The 16,499-nt window shown below is 37.4% G+C and overlaps 1 protein-coding gene across 1 annotated transcript; it reads right to left on the bottom strand.

The window, feature by feature from the left end:
* Nucleotides 1–559: 559 nt before the first annotated feature.
* Nucleotides 560–13,487, bottom strand: tomm70a (translocase of outer mitochondrial membrane 70 homolog A). Its single transcript, XM_082190248.1, has 12 exons — nt 13,210–13,487; nt 7,743–7,916; nt 7,530–7,656; nt 6,798–6,907; nt 6,532–6,680; nt 6,004–6,211; nt 2,682–2,816; nt 2,263–2,370; nt 1,927–2,043; nt 1,725–1,822; nt 1,512–1,634; nt 560–1,274 (listed from the first exon to the last, which is right to left on the bottom strand). The coding sequence occupies exons 1-12, from the start codon at nt 13,444–13,446 to the stop codon at nt 1,121–1,123; spliced, it is 1,740 nt and encodes a 579-aa protein (XP_082046374.1). The 5' UTR covers nt 13,447–13,487; the 3' UTR covers nt 560–1,120.
* Nucleotides 13,488–16,499: the final 3,012 nt, after the last annotated feature.

Raw genomic sequence — 16,499 nt, 5'->3', positions numbered from 1 at the left:
ATGAGCCATTCTTCAAAAATACCCCTCAATGACATTTTTATTTCACAGAGGAATTAAACAAATAAAATCAGATATGTGCAGTTTTAAAGATAAAATGAGAGGAATGTAATTTTGGCGCTTCATATTGTATCTAGGTTCATTCTTGTTTTTGCATAAAAATGCAACATTACATTTCTCACAGCGTTGTTTTAAACATTTAACATTTTAGTGCCTCAGTTTAATAAGATGGGAAAGGTGATTTCAGAGCAAACTTCTTATAGGGCTAAGAGGGTTTTAAATGACTTTAGTTATATTATCTTATACATTAAATAATGTGTAATTTGCCTCTTTTTATGTCAGAAGAATATTATCTTTAGGATGTTACTTTTAAAGAGAAATCTCATTGCTGCACGGAAAATATATATGTTTAAAAAAAATCCCAAAATTCAAGATAAAAAAACCTAAAATGAATAACTGTATGGCCAAATTTCAAACTTTTCCTTGATATAATCCCCATCTTGCAAACACAGTGTAATCACAGCAGTGACGCATAAGAACATACAGATTTAAAACAAACACATCTCAACTAAAATTTTAATCCTGCATTTCCCATACAACAAAGAACGCAAATAAGATTGCTAGGATGTGACAGTGAAAGGACCAAGCTTACGCACATTACAGTATCAAACCATGAACACATAACGCAGTCCTGCTGATGGTATACACTGATTTAACGTAGTGAATCCTGTGTTTTGGAGAGAAAGAAAAAAAAAAAAAAAAAAGAGAGAAAGAAATAATTACCAATTGAGGCTGAACATGAACAAATGAGTGCTGTTTGTATGTAATAATATAGCCAATACTCAATGAGGGAGGATTTGAACTATGCCAGTGATAATTTTATCTTTAACAGAGCAGCCATCAGTCTTTTTCACGAGCTTGTTTTTGCATTCTCGTTTCCTTTTGCTGCTCCTCCACCTTCCAGTCCTCAAAATTGGTGTAAACACGTGACAGCAGAACATGTTCGGTCTTTCTTTTCATTGACAATGATCATCTTTATGATGTAGTAAAAAAAAAAAAAAAAAAAATCTTATGAGATGTGTACTCTGGCCCGGCAGTAGAGAGTGGAGAAAGGAAGCAAGAGTTATAGCGTGGGAGGCTTGAGCCCGTACTTCTTGGCCACCTCTGTCTGGGCATAAGCAGCATCACAGAGGGAGTAAAGATGGGCCATCTCCATCTCTGACTTGGCCAGGTTGATGGCCTTGTTGAACATGTCTATAGCCTTGTCCAGATTGCCTCTGTGGGAAAAAATTATTAATATTTTTAAAGGGACTATAACAAGAAGGACTGAAAGTGGAATCGAGAATTGTAAAATTCCTCAGGTATCTGAAAATTCTGGTGTCATAACCTTATTTATTACAAGGTTACAACCCTGTAATAAGGCTGTAATAGTCACATCAACTTTTACACAAACTTTTCAATATAATCAATGACAATGTAACAATGCGCAATGTAACAATTTGGGCATCACAAACCTTTGGACTTCAATGGTTCCCATAGTTTCATAAGCAAAGTCGCATTTATTGTCAATTTCAATGGCTTTGCTAATGAGTTCAAGACCCATTTCCAAATCTTGTTTCCATTGAAGCTGCAACAGACTGCAAACAGAAACACAACTGATAAGTATTTTCTTTGTTGAACTTAGATAGATTAACATTCTTTAAATACAAAAAAAGGATAAAACTAACCCTTTGTGGACATATGTCGTGGCGTTGTCAGGTTCTAGTTCAATACATTTATCATACATTTCATCAGCCTTACCAAACTGTTGCTGGTCAGTTAGTGCCTATCAAAAAAAAACCAAAAAAAAAAAACATTATAGCTAAAGATATGAGGTAAACTCTGATCAAATACAATTTTATGATTTTATGCCATCACGGTGAAAAGTACCTGTGCATACAAAGCATAGCCCTCAGCACACTTTGGAAACCTCCTAATGACATCCTCAAAACCATCCATGGCTTTCTGAACCTGGGATGGGTTGTTTCCAGTGTATGCCTGTCGGTACTACGAGACATTAAAAAAAGGCAATTAAGTTTATACCACTTTTACAGTAAAATTAAGAATTTCTCATATTAGATTGTTCTGGTTGTAAGTCAACAGCAGTACACAACACCCATAAAGTCATTTATCATGATACTATTTATCATCGCATTCAAATGTCAACACAAACAGTGCCAGAGCACAGGATTTAATGTGTAAACAGTACCCACTTCTGGTACTTACCAATGCAAAGCACTTCTGGGCCTGGGCGAGTGCAGAGTCTGGTCGAAGTTTTATACACTCATCAAAATCTCCCACAGCCTCCTCCACCTGGTCCAGCAGAATCTTCAACTGAGAAGTGAAAATATTCCCAAATTGGTTATCCATACATAAAGTTTGTTGCTGTTAATTGTTGGGGAATGTTGCTAATTGTTGTTCCTAACACAGTTGTAAGGGAATGTTGCAGAAAAAAGGAAAGAAAATTGTACGCAATGGACATCAATGAAATTCCATTTAAGCCTAAGAGAACCCACATCACACCCCTCATCTCACTCCACTGGTTCCCAGTTGGGGACAGAATCAAGTTTAAAGTTCTAACGCTGGCTACCACTAAGAACAGCACTTTAGGTGAAAATTCCAACATGTATGTGACGTTGTCATACCTGTCCCCTGTGATGGTAGACATCAGCATTACGTGGGTCAATTTCTGCAGCCATGTTGAAATCCTGCGTGGAGTGCTGGGGCTGCTGCTGCTGCATGTACATGCTTCCACGTTTAATGAGCGCATTAGCACGCAACTGAAACACATCACAAAGATGCATTAACACTAATAGGATCAAGAAGAGAGACAAGCAGGGCGAGAGCTGTGGGAACAGAGCGAGGTGATAATGAGCATCACCTGATTCATTTTAAATATACATTTAATCTGTAATTTGGTAACTGATAAAAATGGCAGTAAAAGAAGGCATCTGAACTCTTGCAGGCATGTGACCAGCTAAAGTCAAAAAAGAAAGAAAACCTGGCCGCCCAGGCAATTCATATTATGAAAAAAAAAAGTTCATAAAAAAAAAAATATATATATATATATAAATATAGATATATATAGATCTGTATATATATATATATATATATATATATATATATATATGTATATATGTATATATATATATATATATCTTATTTTGCGAAAATACAAAGTATTGTCCTTTAAAAAAGAAAAAAAAAGTGTATTTAATAATCATGATAACAATATTATATATTATAATACAATACAATATGTTATAATAAAAGTAATAATGGAATTGTTATTATTATTATTATTAATAATAATAATAAAGTTAATAATAATTATTATTATTTTATTTTACAGAACAGTAAAATTACAATACTAACATTTATGGTTGTCTTAATTTATTTGCTTTCAAATGTTAAACCATTGATCTTTTATTTTTAGCATAAAACTGCAGGGACACCTTATTGCTTCTCTTTGTTGACAACAACAGATTTCTAAACAATTCTCATAACGAACGTTACATTCCCAAATGCAAATTATAAGTGACTCAAACCTTTCAGAGTAACATTTGTGAACTAGAAAACACAGTGCTGTTACAGTACTCTGAAGCATGCACTGCATCAGACTATATATTTATATAACTACATCACAACCGTTGTGATTTGATGATCGGGCAACTGGCAAATAACACAGTTTCAAAGCCAACTTTAACTCGTATTTGGGCTTTGAACCCTAGCTAACATGCTAATAGTGTCCAGCAGATGGCGCTGCAAGCTCGTGCAGCGCTGTTAGAAGCATAGACCTGCACTCCCACGGGACTACCACAGGACCCAACATAACAGAGTCGTTAACAGGGCGCGTTAAGGCCAATTTATACTTCTGCGTCGAGTGTACGCCGTAGTGTACGTCGTAGGCTACGCACGTAGGCGACGCCGTCGTGAGCATTTATACTTCTGCGAATGTCTGTGTTGCTCTGCAGTTACACCGCCGAAACGCTAGTTGGCGCGGGTGGGTTTTAATGTTCCACTGTGTTTACATTCCTCGCGGCTGTTTTGAGTTTAGGTTTCTACGAGCAATGGCGACTGAAGGAGTCATATAGATGGCTGTATTTCCGCACTTCTTCAAGCAATCTCTCGGTCATTTGTACCCCTTTTCCACCAAGGCAGAGCTGGTGCTGGTTCGGAGCCAGAGCCTAGTTTCAAATCGGTTCTTTGTTTTTCCACCGCCAAAGCACCAGCTCCGAACCAGTAAAACTGGTTCTTAAGTAGCACCAAATCATTGCAGGGTCTAGAACGGAGCCAAGAAAGAACCGCTTGCGTCAGAGGCTGGGGGCGGGGTTACCGTGGCCAAAAAAGACTGAAGAGAAACTTGTGACCGCCATTTTTAAATAGCAGCTAGTCGAGCTAATAGCAGCTCGATTATAATATCCGTCTATGTAAGTTACGGCGAGCTGCACGAACGCGTTGGATTCGCCGTGTTTGGATGCCGATTTATTTTCGCAAACCCATGAGCATCCATAGTAACGCAACGTCTATTATTGTTGATGCCTTGTTCGAGATGCATCGGAGCAGCGTGGACCGATTAGAGCTGCGGGAGTGTTTGGAGATCATATGACTCCTTGTGCTTTTTGATCGCTTTGTGTTTGGCGCTGCCGCACTAGCGTTGCTGGGCAACATGATACGTATGCAGTGACGTAAGATATAGCTCTGTTGTGGCTCTCTGACCGGTGGAAACGCAAACCGGTTCTTAGTAAGCTCGTCAGTCGAACCAACTCCGAACTGGCAATAGCTCTAGCTCTGAACCAGCACCCGGTTCTTGTTGTTGGAAAAGGGGTATTGGTCTATTTCCATGGCTCTTCACTGATCTTCGGAATTTAAAAATGGCGGGCGGGCGGTGCAGAAGATCATTCCGGAAATGCGTAGGAGGAAACGCGATGCTATCCAGCCGACCAATCACAGATCTTGCGGTCCGCGTCGCCGCGACGCGTAGTTAAATTTTTGAGGAGGTGCGCGTCAGGGTACGGCGAAGGGTACGACGTATGGTACACGTCAATGCGTATGCTACGCCGTACCTTCTACGCGCACCCGACGCAGAAGTATAAATTGGCCTTTAAGGTACTCGTGTGTGTGTGTGTGTGTGAGGGTTGCGGGAGAATAAAACGATTTGGGGGACTCCCGCAAAATAGAAATATCTATAAATAAAACCTCTAAAAACGAATAAATTGTTATTCATCTGTTTTACAAAAGCAACAAGAACTACTAAAACAAAATGGAAACGATTTACAGGCCAGAGTTTCTATTTATAACATATTTGCAGCATTGAACAATGTACATTTACATTTACATTTATTCATTTAGCTGACGCTTTTATCCAGAGCGACTTACAATTGCTATATATGTCAGAGGTCGCACGCCTCTGGAGCAACTAGGGGTTAAGTGTCTTGCTCAGGGACACATTGGTGTCTCACAGTGGATTCGAACCCGGGTCTCTCACACCAAAGGCATGTGTCTTATCCACTGCGCCACCACCACCCCTATGTAGACAATCACAGACACACGTGTTGATTTCTTGACTTTGTTCAGCACTGAATTCTTCATGCTGTCAGCTTCATTGATAATAACAGAGATTTGTGAGATCGCGATGAACTGAGATGTCAGCTTTTTAGGAATTATTAAGGGATCGTACTTAGAGCGCATTCTGTCATGCCAAACCATGCACACAATAGCCTGCTTGCTTTTATGTTAAATTAACAGTGCTTTGTGAATGTTAATGCTTTAATAACAAATAATTTATCGGGAGCATTTATGCTGATGTGTAGGTTGTGGCGACATGTAGGCTAACTTGAAAGTATTTCATGGAGGTACAGAAAAAAAATCTATTTATACTTTTTTGCGGGCGGGAGTCTGTTTTTCACAGATTTACACAATTTGTGAGTCATACAGAAAAATCACATCCTTGCTATAATCTGTTACCTTGACACTGGAATTCTCCATGTTAATGACACGGTCCAGGTCAGGCTGTGCAGCTGTAGCGTTGCCAATCAGCAGGTAGAAGGTGGCTCTCAGCAGAAGAGCTTCAGCTGTGTACCTGCCTCCAGACTCAACCTCCTTTGTGCACTCACTGATGATCTTATCGTAGTTCTCCTCCTCCATATACTGCTTAGCCTTTAGGTAGCCTGAGCTGAGGAAACATTTCTTTTTTAATTTAGGAAATGATTTTGATTCAAATGTGGAACAACTAAAAAAAAAACTACTATACATTAGCAGTAGTACAGCATTTTTTTGTTTTTTATTTATTTTTATTTATTATAGAAATAGAAAGTTTATACTGAGTAAATGACAGTGACTTATACTTAGTTGACTATAATAATAATGTAACAATAAGACACTCTAAACATTTAGGGTTTAAAAGCAACAAAAGGAAACACTGTCAACAAAAGCACAAACAGCGAATGTACAAATCTCAGTGTATTGGCAAAATATAACACCCTCAGCTCTCACCTTCCTGTGACCTCTGAAGCCTCCCCCTCTTTGTCTTTATCCTCATCCTTCTTTTCGCCTTTCTGTAGGGGCTGTGAAATGATGTCATCAGTAAAGGAGCTGAAGTAGGACTTGATAAACTGAGGAGATGGCATAAGAGGCTCCCGGTTCTGAGAAAAGCAAACATGACAGAGCAAAAAAATAAATACAAATAAGGTAGATTCTATAAATATGTAATACAGTTTGCATTCAAGTCTGAGATCTGTACCTTTCCATCACATTCCCACCTTGTATTTCTCTTTGGCCTTTTCTTTTCCCAGCTGTTTCAGCACCTTGTCTGCAAGAAGCATACTCTGCTGGTTCTGGAAAACCTCCAGAATGCATACTGCTGTCACATCTACAAAAATAAGAAACATATTTGGGACTGAAACACATGTTATGCCAGAGAATAGAATGTAGTCAATGACTACGTTTACATGTGCACCAATAATGTGATTATTTAAAAAAAAAAAAAAAATCTGAGTAAGGTCTTAATCGCAGTAAGATGTTTACATGACACGAGCAGACCTCTTCACTGCAATTTTTATAAGTATGGTTATACCACACTCATATAGGCATACAGTATGCATGTTACTGGCCACATAATTTAATGTGAATATGGTTACTACGATTAAAGGCTTAATTGCATTAGTTTGAATGAAGTATTGCGTTTAGATGAGGTAAAGTTTAAATCGCATTATGAAGGTGCATGTAAATGCACTCAAGGAAGTTCTTTTTGAAATAAAACAATTGATGGTAATTAATGACAACTTGATTTAATTACCAATATCAGTGATCGTGAGAACAGGTTGCTTAGAAACATAAGGGGTTTAAAAACAACCTAAAAATAAAATAAAAGGTTGAAACACGTCATATGTGACTTTAAAATTAAAATCTTCCACCCAAAGCAAAAATTCTAGTAAAATTCAAAACAAACACAACAGAAACACAATTAAAATCAAACCAGAAATAACGCTAACCTTCTAGGCATTCCCTCTTATTATCCAGTTTTTCCAGTGCTTTGGCACGCCTAAAAAGGGCTTTTACATAGCAAGGATTCAGCTCGACTGCCTGAGAGCAATCCTGTATCACTTCTGTCCATTTCATCTGAAACACAAAAATGAACAAAAAGCAATCGTTCAGACATGTAACACTTTGTGATGATGCTAAAAATGATGATCTGACAAACAAACCTGTTGCTCGTAGGCTGCAGCTCTATTCTGGTAGAAGGTGGACAGATCTGCTTTCTGTTCTTTGGGACATAGGCTGATGGCTTCTGTGTAGCACTGGATGGCCTGCTCATATTTGCCAGCCTTGAAGTATTTGTTGCCCTTATTCTTGGCAGATTGTGCTCTGTCAAGGGGACTCTGGATGGGCAGACAATTATTTAAAATAAAACTATTAAGATTGCATGATGAACAGAACATATGATAAGAACAAAGCTGCATGATCTATCATAGTGTAATATAGGGGTGTGACCCACGAGATCTCGCGAGATTAAAACGCGACGAGATTTCTCGTCGAGGTGAAACAATGGCCCTGTCCCAAATGGCACACTCCGGACTTGTGGACTTCCTCAGAGTCCACACTTTGGTGACGTCATGTAGTGCAGACCTATAGGGCCCTTGGCGCGAGTCCACGAGGGCGCATTGAGAGGTATTTTTGGGACAGACTCGCTCGGCATGCCGGAAATAACGGTCTGGTTGTTGTTGGACAGGAGAAATCACATTTTTGCGCTCCGACGTCTTATCTCCATGTCCACTACACAGCCTAATTTTACAGTTCTATATTTTGATATTATGCATATCACCTGGGCATTAGACAATAGATAAATCATGCTTATTTAAATGATGTATACAGTTGTACATAATAATACATAATGTTCCATTTGAACTAAGATTACAATTTTAAAACATAATTTAAATATATTTTTTTCAATTTACAGGTTTCAATATTCATACTATGTTTACATATGACTCAGTAAAGCCCTGCCATTCGGTTCTATTTATTTAATGAATCATAATGCGATCGTATTATTAAACACGCTATTATTATGTTTGAGACATCAACCACTGGTCGATGACCATAATGTTTGTATAAACTGTAGGAAAAAACTGGTAAAATGTACATTTAGGTCATAAAAACAGTAATATTTTCTTCTCAGCCATGTCAACAATTATCCGTGAGTGAAATCTCCTCCCATCTGTTGTCTGATTGGCCTTTCGCAAGGATTCCTGGGTAGTTAAAGTGCGTGGAGCCTGCATCTATGCGGGCTTCGTGGAAGACCGCTTCAAGGGTACAAAGGGGGCGCTGCTGAGCACACTTCAGAGCGGTAAAATGCTGAATGGGACGGCCTACGGACTCGTAGACTCAGCGAGCACGCGCAATTCAAGTCCACGAGACCGAAAGTCCGCATGAAGTGCGCCATTTGGGACAGGGCCAATGTCTCGTGAGTTGTTGTGATGTCAGTGATGGAGCGTGAGGGTGAAATTAGTATTGAAGATGCCCCTGCCACTTTTAAATCATTTGTGTGCCGGGCCAATCACACATACACTCCGCGTACACACACACACACACTCACTGTCCCTCGCTCACTCACTCACTCGCGCGCGCACACACACACACACACACGCTCACTCACTCACTCTCGCTCGCACTCAACCCGTCGTGGAGGACCGTTAAAATGAAACATGCTAGTCTTTCTGTCGTGATGTCCTGAAGCATCGCAGACGCGTAGGTTATCGCCCACTGAGACACACTATACGAAATGAAACGATCGAATCTTGCGTCCCGACGCCCGTTGTCCGAATCTCCACGAAACGGATGCGGATCGTGCCAAAATCGTGCTAAAATAGTGTAATCTGAACCAGGCAGGTAATAAGATTTGACCTATCACGCAAAGAACCTATTAAAGCACTAAGACATGGGAACAGTATAGCTAACATTCACATATCACAAGTCATATCGACATCGCAATATTAAACAATCGAACATCGCAGCTTTTCCTCATATCGTGCAGCCCTGCCCAAAGGTCTCTCTCAACTGCTGCCAGAAATCGTCGACATGCTTATATTCTTGAAAAAGAACATTACCATAATCTTAGGCTGTTCTGTGTAGTTCATTTATCTCTTTTTCATGCTTGAAGAAAAAAAAATTGTTTCTGTTTGAACTTGTAGTTTTGAGAGAGCAGTACTTTGATTATGGATACACACTTACTGTTTGCATTTAAAGTGTTATTTCAGTTATTTATATTTATTTTATTTATACTGTTTTATTTTTTGTTTATGTTCGATTTGTGGAAAGGAGTTAGATTTCTCATGTGAAATCGTACAGGGGAGAAGCCAGACGGTAGAGTTTATAGCAAAACATTTTGCAGTGTTTGCATGTCCTTTACTGCATAGAATTAATTAAAATAGAAGTAAAATAACATTCATTACAAGTTGATTTCAAAATGCACCTAAATTGTTTTGCATTTTGTGATTTTCAGTTGAATAAAAGACTATTTTCCATTAATATATTTCATCATTGAGGATTTCTTAAAAATTGTGTAAAAATCTCGTCTTGTCTCGTTCTTGTGAACCCAATCTCGTGTCTCGTCTCGTGGAGTAAGCGTCTCGTCACACCCCTAGTGTAATATGATCTGCTCTAGTGGTAGTGAAATACTTTGTGAAAAAGCTTTTTCATTTAATCCAGAACCTAAATTAATTAGAGCATTTTTCAATTGACATACATAGTAACTTCCAACATAGTATGCCACTGTCATTAGAAAATGTGAAAATTGTATGCTGATTAAACAAAAAGATGCAATTCATTTTTCAGAAGGCATGCTACATACAAGAAGTTCTCAAATCTGACATGATGACATCAGCAAACAGACCAATATATAAAAATGCACTTAATTGTGTTTGCCAAGTTCTGTGCCATAAGCTCAGTCAATGTTAAAGACGCCACTGAGATTAGCAGGTATTGCAACAGTCAGCTTTACATGATAATTCTGTGTGCATCTAAAGCATGTCTTTTCCTAATCTACAAATTAAAGCACTAACTCTTTTTTTCCATGTTGATGTTCCTGTAGTTCCTATATAGGCCTAAATGAAAATGAAACCTTACAACCATTTCACCTTAACCCTCCACATATCACGTCTACATATAACCCTCCAAAAATTGCATAAAAATCCAAATCTCTGGATAAGACTCCTCCCCCTGTCTAGCCCTGGACAAATCCCCCACTCCACGTCTGTCTGTCTGTCTGTCTGTCTAATCCCCAGATCTTACAAACAGAGAGGTGAGCTTCCTATTCAGAATGAAGTCTTAATTACAAAATGAGTAACCTATATGCATTCCCAGATTGCAAAGTATATGTTGATGGAAGAACAACATGATAGTATGTGCTGTGGGTTCAATATGTTTTACGTAAAGCAACTATTAAATATTTATTATTATATAATATTATATTTAAATAGCTCTAAGTTTTAAGTCTAAGTTTTCACAAGTTCCTAAACATTCTAACAGCAAAGCGTCCAGCCAAAACGTCCTTAAACTATAGAAAAATGAACTGGCATATACTGAAAGAGCCCTGCATCTATTAATCTGAAAATATAATAAATAGAGGTCTCTGAATTGCATGTATTATGTATTATGATACCAAGTTAATTTTGCTACATTTGTAGGGCTGGAAGCTGGAGACACACGCTCTACTTATTTGATCTTGTTTGTCAGAGCAAGCCTGTAATAGATTAAATGGATCCTATTATGTTTTTTCAACTTTGGTTAGTGTGTAATGCTGCGGTTTGAGAGAAAAAAAAAAGATCTGCACAAGGTTACAAAGTAGTTCAAAGTCCACTCCAAAGGGAGATATTCTCTTTTTTACAGAAAAGACTTTAAGAACTACAACAAACGGCTAGTTGGGACAACAACAAGCTTCTTCCAGATCTTCTTCCAGTCACAATGTCACTCATTTAAATAAACCTACAAACATTAGCAAAAAGGGGTGTGGCATTTCCAGAACACACTATAATGGCGCTTTTCCACTGCATGGTACGGTACGGCTCGGTTCGGTACGGCACGCTTTGGCGCTTTTCCACTGCATGGTATGGTACGGTACGGCTCGGTTCGGTACGGCTCACTTATGACGCATTTCCACTGCATGGTACGGTACGGCACGGCGCGCTTTAAATGGTACCACCTCTGTTGAGGTTCCAAGTGTACCGTACCGATACTAAAATGTGACGTGAAAACACTGCAGATCACTGATTGGTCAGACAGAATCATCACTACCAGCGTCTTTGTATATACGACACGAGACACTAAACCCGCTAGATTTAAAAAGCCAGTAGACAACAGCCAACACTGCAGCACCTGTTTTAAAAGTATTTGCTTAAAAAAAAAAATAATAAAAAAAAAAAGAGTATAAACTTCAAAAAAACGTACCGAGCCGTACCATGCAGTGGAAAAGCGCCATAAGTGGTGCCAATCACAACACACAGGGCCATCTAACCAATCAGAGCTCATTTCGTATTTTTGAAGGAGGGGCTTTATCGAAACAGAAACTAAACAGAGCATTTGAGACAGACTAGGAAGAGAGGTGCTGCCTGCAATAATGTAAAATATGAGAAAAATAATGCGATTTTTTAACAACCTGGCAACCTTTTTTAAAACCTATTCTAGTACACCCCAAAAAATAAATCAAGACTTCGTAAAATGGCATAATAGGACCCCTATAAACGCAGCTGCTGTATCACAGTTCATGTAGTATTATATATATATAATTCTTACCATGCACATAAATATAACATATGTTCCATAGCTGTAACTTGAGCAATTTCCTCTGGTCCAGTCATATTCAATATTGCTAAATGCATACATTTCTGTGTGTAATTCATGCATGTGTCATTAGAGGTAACCCAGGGTTTCCCACACTTTTGACTAATGACTTTCCATGACCTTTCCAGTCATTCCAGATTACTTGATAAGAATTTTTAATCACACTGATATGCAGTATGATTAAACACTAGTTTGACAAAAAATAATTGAGTCAAACAGTCCACTCACAAATCAAACACCATTATGTGTTTTCTTCTTGCGAACAGAGATGGACTCCAGAGCTCGACCCTGACCATGAAACTGAACGAATAATCTAAGCATGCACAGGTCCATGTTCGACAACATTTTTACGTTTAAAATGTTGTTAAACTTTAGGCGACGCTGTCAACACAAAGTGCAATAAAAAGTAACAGATAAAATACTAATAGTTATCAAGGAAACTGTCACATGTGGCTTGCCTCAGTCTGACCATCTCCCCGCCCTCGCATACAGCACACACCACCAGAATTTAATATAAAACCGCGACCTTTAGGCGTATGATCAATATATATTCTGCATCAGGGTTATCATACCAAGGGCATTTGACTACCCTAGTAGCCAAACTGAACAGATTTTGATCGCAGATGTTGTTTAGGAGCTCACGTTTGGAAGCTAGCTGGCTATTGCACATTCGCTAAGACGGGCTAGTTTGTCAAGCGGGTGTCCTTGACAGGGAGAGCAGTAATGTTAGGGTGTCAAGAAAATATATACGGGCAAAATGACAGGTCCACATATATAAATGTTGTCTAATAAGAGAAAAAGAACTGTTAGGCTTTAGAATTGGGGACATTAAGTTACCATGTTCTCCAGCTCTGGGTTAGTCGCTCCGTGCTGGCCCTGGACAGGGCTAGCGCTTCCTTCGGGAGTTTTCCTCTCTCCATTCTTTTTCCCTTGCTTTCCCTTGCTGCGACTTCGGTTCCACAGGTAAACAGCCCCGACGCCTAGGACGATCGGTGTCCCTACTAGGAGTGCCAGCTGCCAGCGGGGGAGCCCACTCCCGGACTGAGGCTCTACGGGCTTCGACGCAGCCATCATCCACGCAGCAGCACTCAGCTAACGCGCAAACTCACACACTCACTTCCTTTACAGAACCTACTAGGGAGGTCACCGCGCTGAGCAGGTGGTATCATGGGATACTGGAGGACTGTGCAGATTGCTATCCGCAATGATCTTTTTTTTTCTTTTCTTTTTTAACAAAGAACACAGGGGGATACATGTATCACACGAAAAATTGGATAAGAAACCCACGGTTAAGCAAGGCAGTAAACTACATACAGTAAGATATAGTCTACTTAAAAAAATAAAAAAAATAAAAAATAATAATTTAAAACATGTAAATCAACAGAAACTAAACATAAAATAAATGAATACAAATAAATATAAATAAATAACATGAGAAGAAATAATAAAAAAATTGTCATCTTTAGGAAATCAGGAGGTAACTTATAATGAAACCATAATTTCTTTGAGCAACAGAGCAGTTTTAGCGGCGTTCTTGTTAGCTGATAAACAAAGAGAGTCATAGAATAACTTTAAATCAATATAAAAAAGCCATCTCCTTTGACCCGGAGTCCCAAATCAAAAACAGCACATTCATAATCTCAAAAGTAAAAAGTTTGTAATAAGCAGAGAAAATAAGCCAGGGCCAGGCTACTTCTTTCCAGAACTCCTTTGCATAATCACATTAAAAAAATGTGGTATTGTTTCAAGATTAGAGTTACAGAATGTGCACTGAAGAGATGTCTAACTTAAACTTAGAAAGAAGAGAGTTACAGGGATAGTAATTATGTAGAATTTTAAAGTGAAGCTCTGTCCACTTGTTAGGTAACAGAAACGTATTAATGCCAGTCCATATATTAATAGTAGAGAAGGATAATTTAGTTTTGGGATGACAGCTGATTTTCCTAATAAGAAATCTTCTAATCCATTTTTTTTTTACATTTAACATTGGAAAGCTCCAATGGACGCAATAATCTTCTTCTTAATGCCTGTATTTTCTGTCAAGTTGACATAGACAACTGATCATCTTCTTTTCTTTTTTTCTTGTGTGTTTTCAAATATTTTCTGTCTTATTGGTTGGAGACAAAGATTCATTCACTGAACACTTTTGCTAGGAAAAATAGGCTATTATGTTTGAAATGCTGTTGGATGATTAAAAAAATAATAATTTAAATGAATTTTTATTAATGTAGCCTAACGTTGATTCTGTGCAAATTTTTCATTTATACATGCAAATGTATGAAGATGAAACCTTTTCTGTATTCAAAAGAGACTTTATTTGTCATTAATTTCCCTCATTGGAATGTATGAAAATTAAAAAGGCCCAGAAATGTGTTGGAATAAGAGCTTGCATGGTCTCGAATGAAGAGACCCTTTCTTTCTTTCTTTCTTTCTTTCTTTCTTTCTTTCTTTCTTTCTTTCTTTCTTTTTAAATTTTTTTTCTTCAAATATATGCAATTTTATATTTTTATTTAACATATATGTGCCATGCTTAATACTTATTTGTCTGTGTTTATCAATGCAATTGTAGATGTATATTAAGTTTTTGTTCTTTTTTATGTATTTATTTAGTTCAATTAGACACATACAATGCAAAAAATACAAGACAAATACAAAAAGTGCATAAACAAAGAATAACAACAACTAAAATATAAAACGAACATGTATGTACAAATTAAAAATAAAACTAGGCTACCAATAAATAAAAAATAAATAAAATATTGGAATAAAAAGTGCTAGGCCTATATAATATTAGGGCAGTTACATGAATTTGAAAAGCTTTAAAATTAGTATTGTTTTTATAAGCTTTTTGTTTTGTAATCTCATGTTTGAAAGAGTTTCAAAGTAAGATCGGTGTTATAAAAGGTAATATAGCCTACAAGGGTTTCTTTTGAGTTAATTTCCTATTTGGGAATTAAAATCTCTAAAAACCAAATTCTAAAAATGTATTGGATTAAAAAAAAATCAAACAAGTATATTCAATATAGTCCCATATTTTTTATTTGAAAACCTTGGGCGATTAAATTTTTGTTGCAATGTCCTTAAATTATTAAATTATCTTGATCTTCTCCTAATGAATAGATATCTGTATAATATTTAGAAATAAATTTAGAAATCATGTCTATAGGTCTTCAGTAATAATGTCATACATTTTTTACTTTCTAATTAGGCACATTTCTGCATTCCTTTTCTCAAGATTAAAAAAGTATTTACTGTTTCTTTCACCTCCTTCAATCCATTTCCTTCTAGGCTAGATCTTACTTGTTTTTGTTCTTGGTGTTCAATAATAAAAAGAAGATCTTCTTCTTCTGGTGTTTAATGGAGGTTGGTAGATGGGGCATCCCCGACACCTACTGGATATGAGTGTGGAGCGCATGGTTGGGAAGTTGGTAGACAATAAGACAAAATTATCTTAAATACTATTGATCAGTCCTGTTTCTTTTAAGAAAATTAATAATTCATGCAATATTCTTGATTGTTTTTGGGCCATTTCCCAACAGTACCTTTACTGAAATTATTTTCAACATATTTAAGCTTGAATTAGTTGAAATCTTGCTCTTTCATATGCATCACACTCTATAAGTAGCCTATGTTCTACTGATTCTGCCTGACCACATTTGTCACATTTTCCGGTTTCATGCTTCCCCATTCTATGCAGACACTGATTTAATGAACAATGTCCAATATGCATTCTTGAGATTAAAAAAGTCCTCTTTCCTGTTGCCAAAATTTATTCTTTCTAGACCTACCTTTTCTTAAATGTGATGAAAGTGTCTGTCTACCCTTTGTTCCCTTATGCCATTTCTTCCTTATTTAATATGCTATTAAACCTTTTCTGCTTTACTCATTGACACAGTCAATTTTTGAATGTTTCAAAGCCTGTTTAGCCAGATGGTCTGCCTCTTCATTTTCTTTCACACCCATATGTGATGGTAGGCTACTCACAGGAAGTTTACTATAAGTCCAGATTGTCTTATTCAATAAACTCTGCATCACTTCAAATATTATATCTTGTCTTGCTGTTGATATTCCACTTAAGCTATTTAAAACTGAAAGGGAGCCTGTACAAATTACTGATCTTATTGGTT

The sequence above is a fragment of the Leuciscus leuciscus genome (genome assembly GCF_965113295.1).
Source record: "Leuciscus leuciscus genome assembly, chromosome: 14".
Lineage (NCBI taxonomy): Eukaryota > Metazoa > Chordata > Actinopteri > Cypriniformes > Leuciscidae > Leuciscus > Leuciscus leuciscus.
The sequence above is the reverse complement of the archived record's forward strand: the minus strand, read 5'-3'. Positions and strand labels throughout refer to the sequence as shown.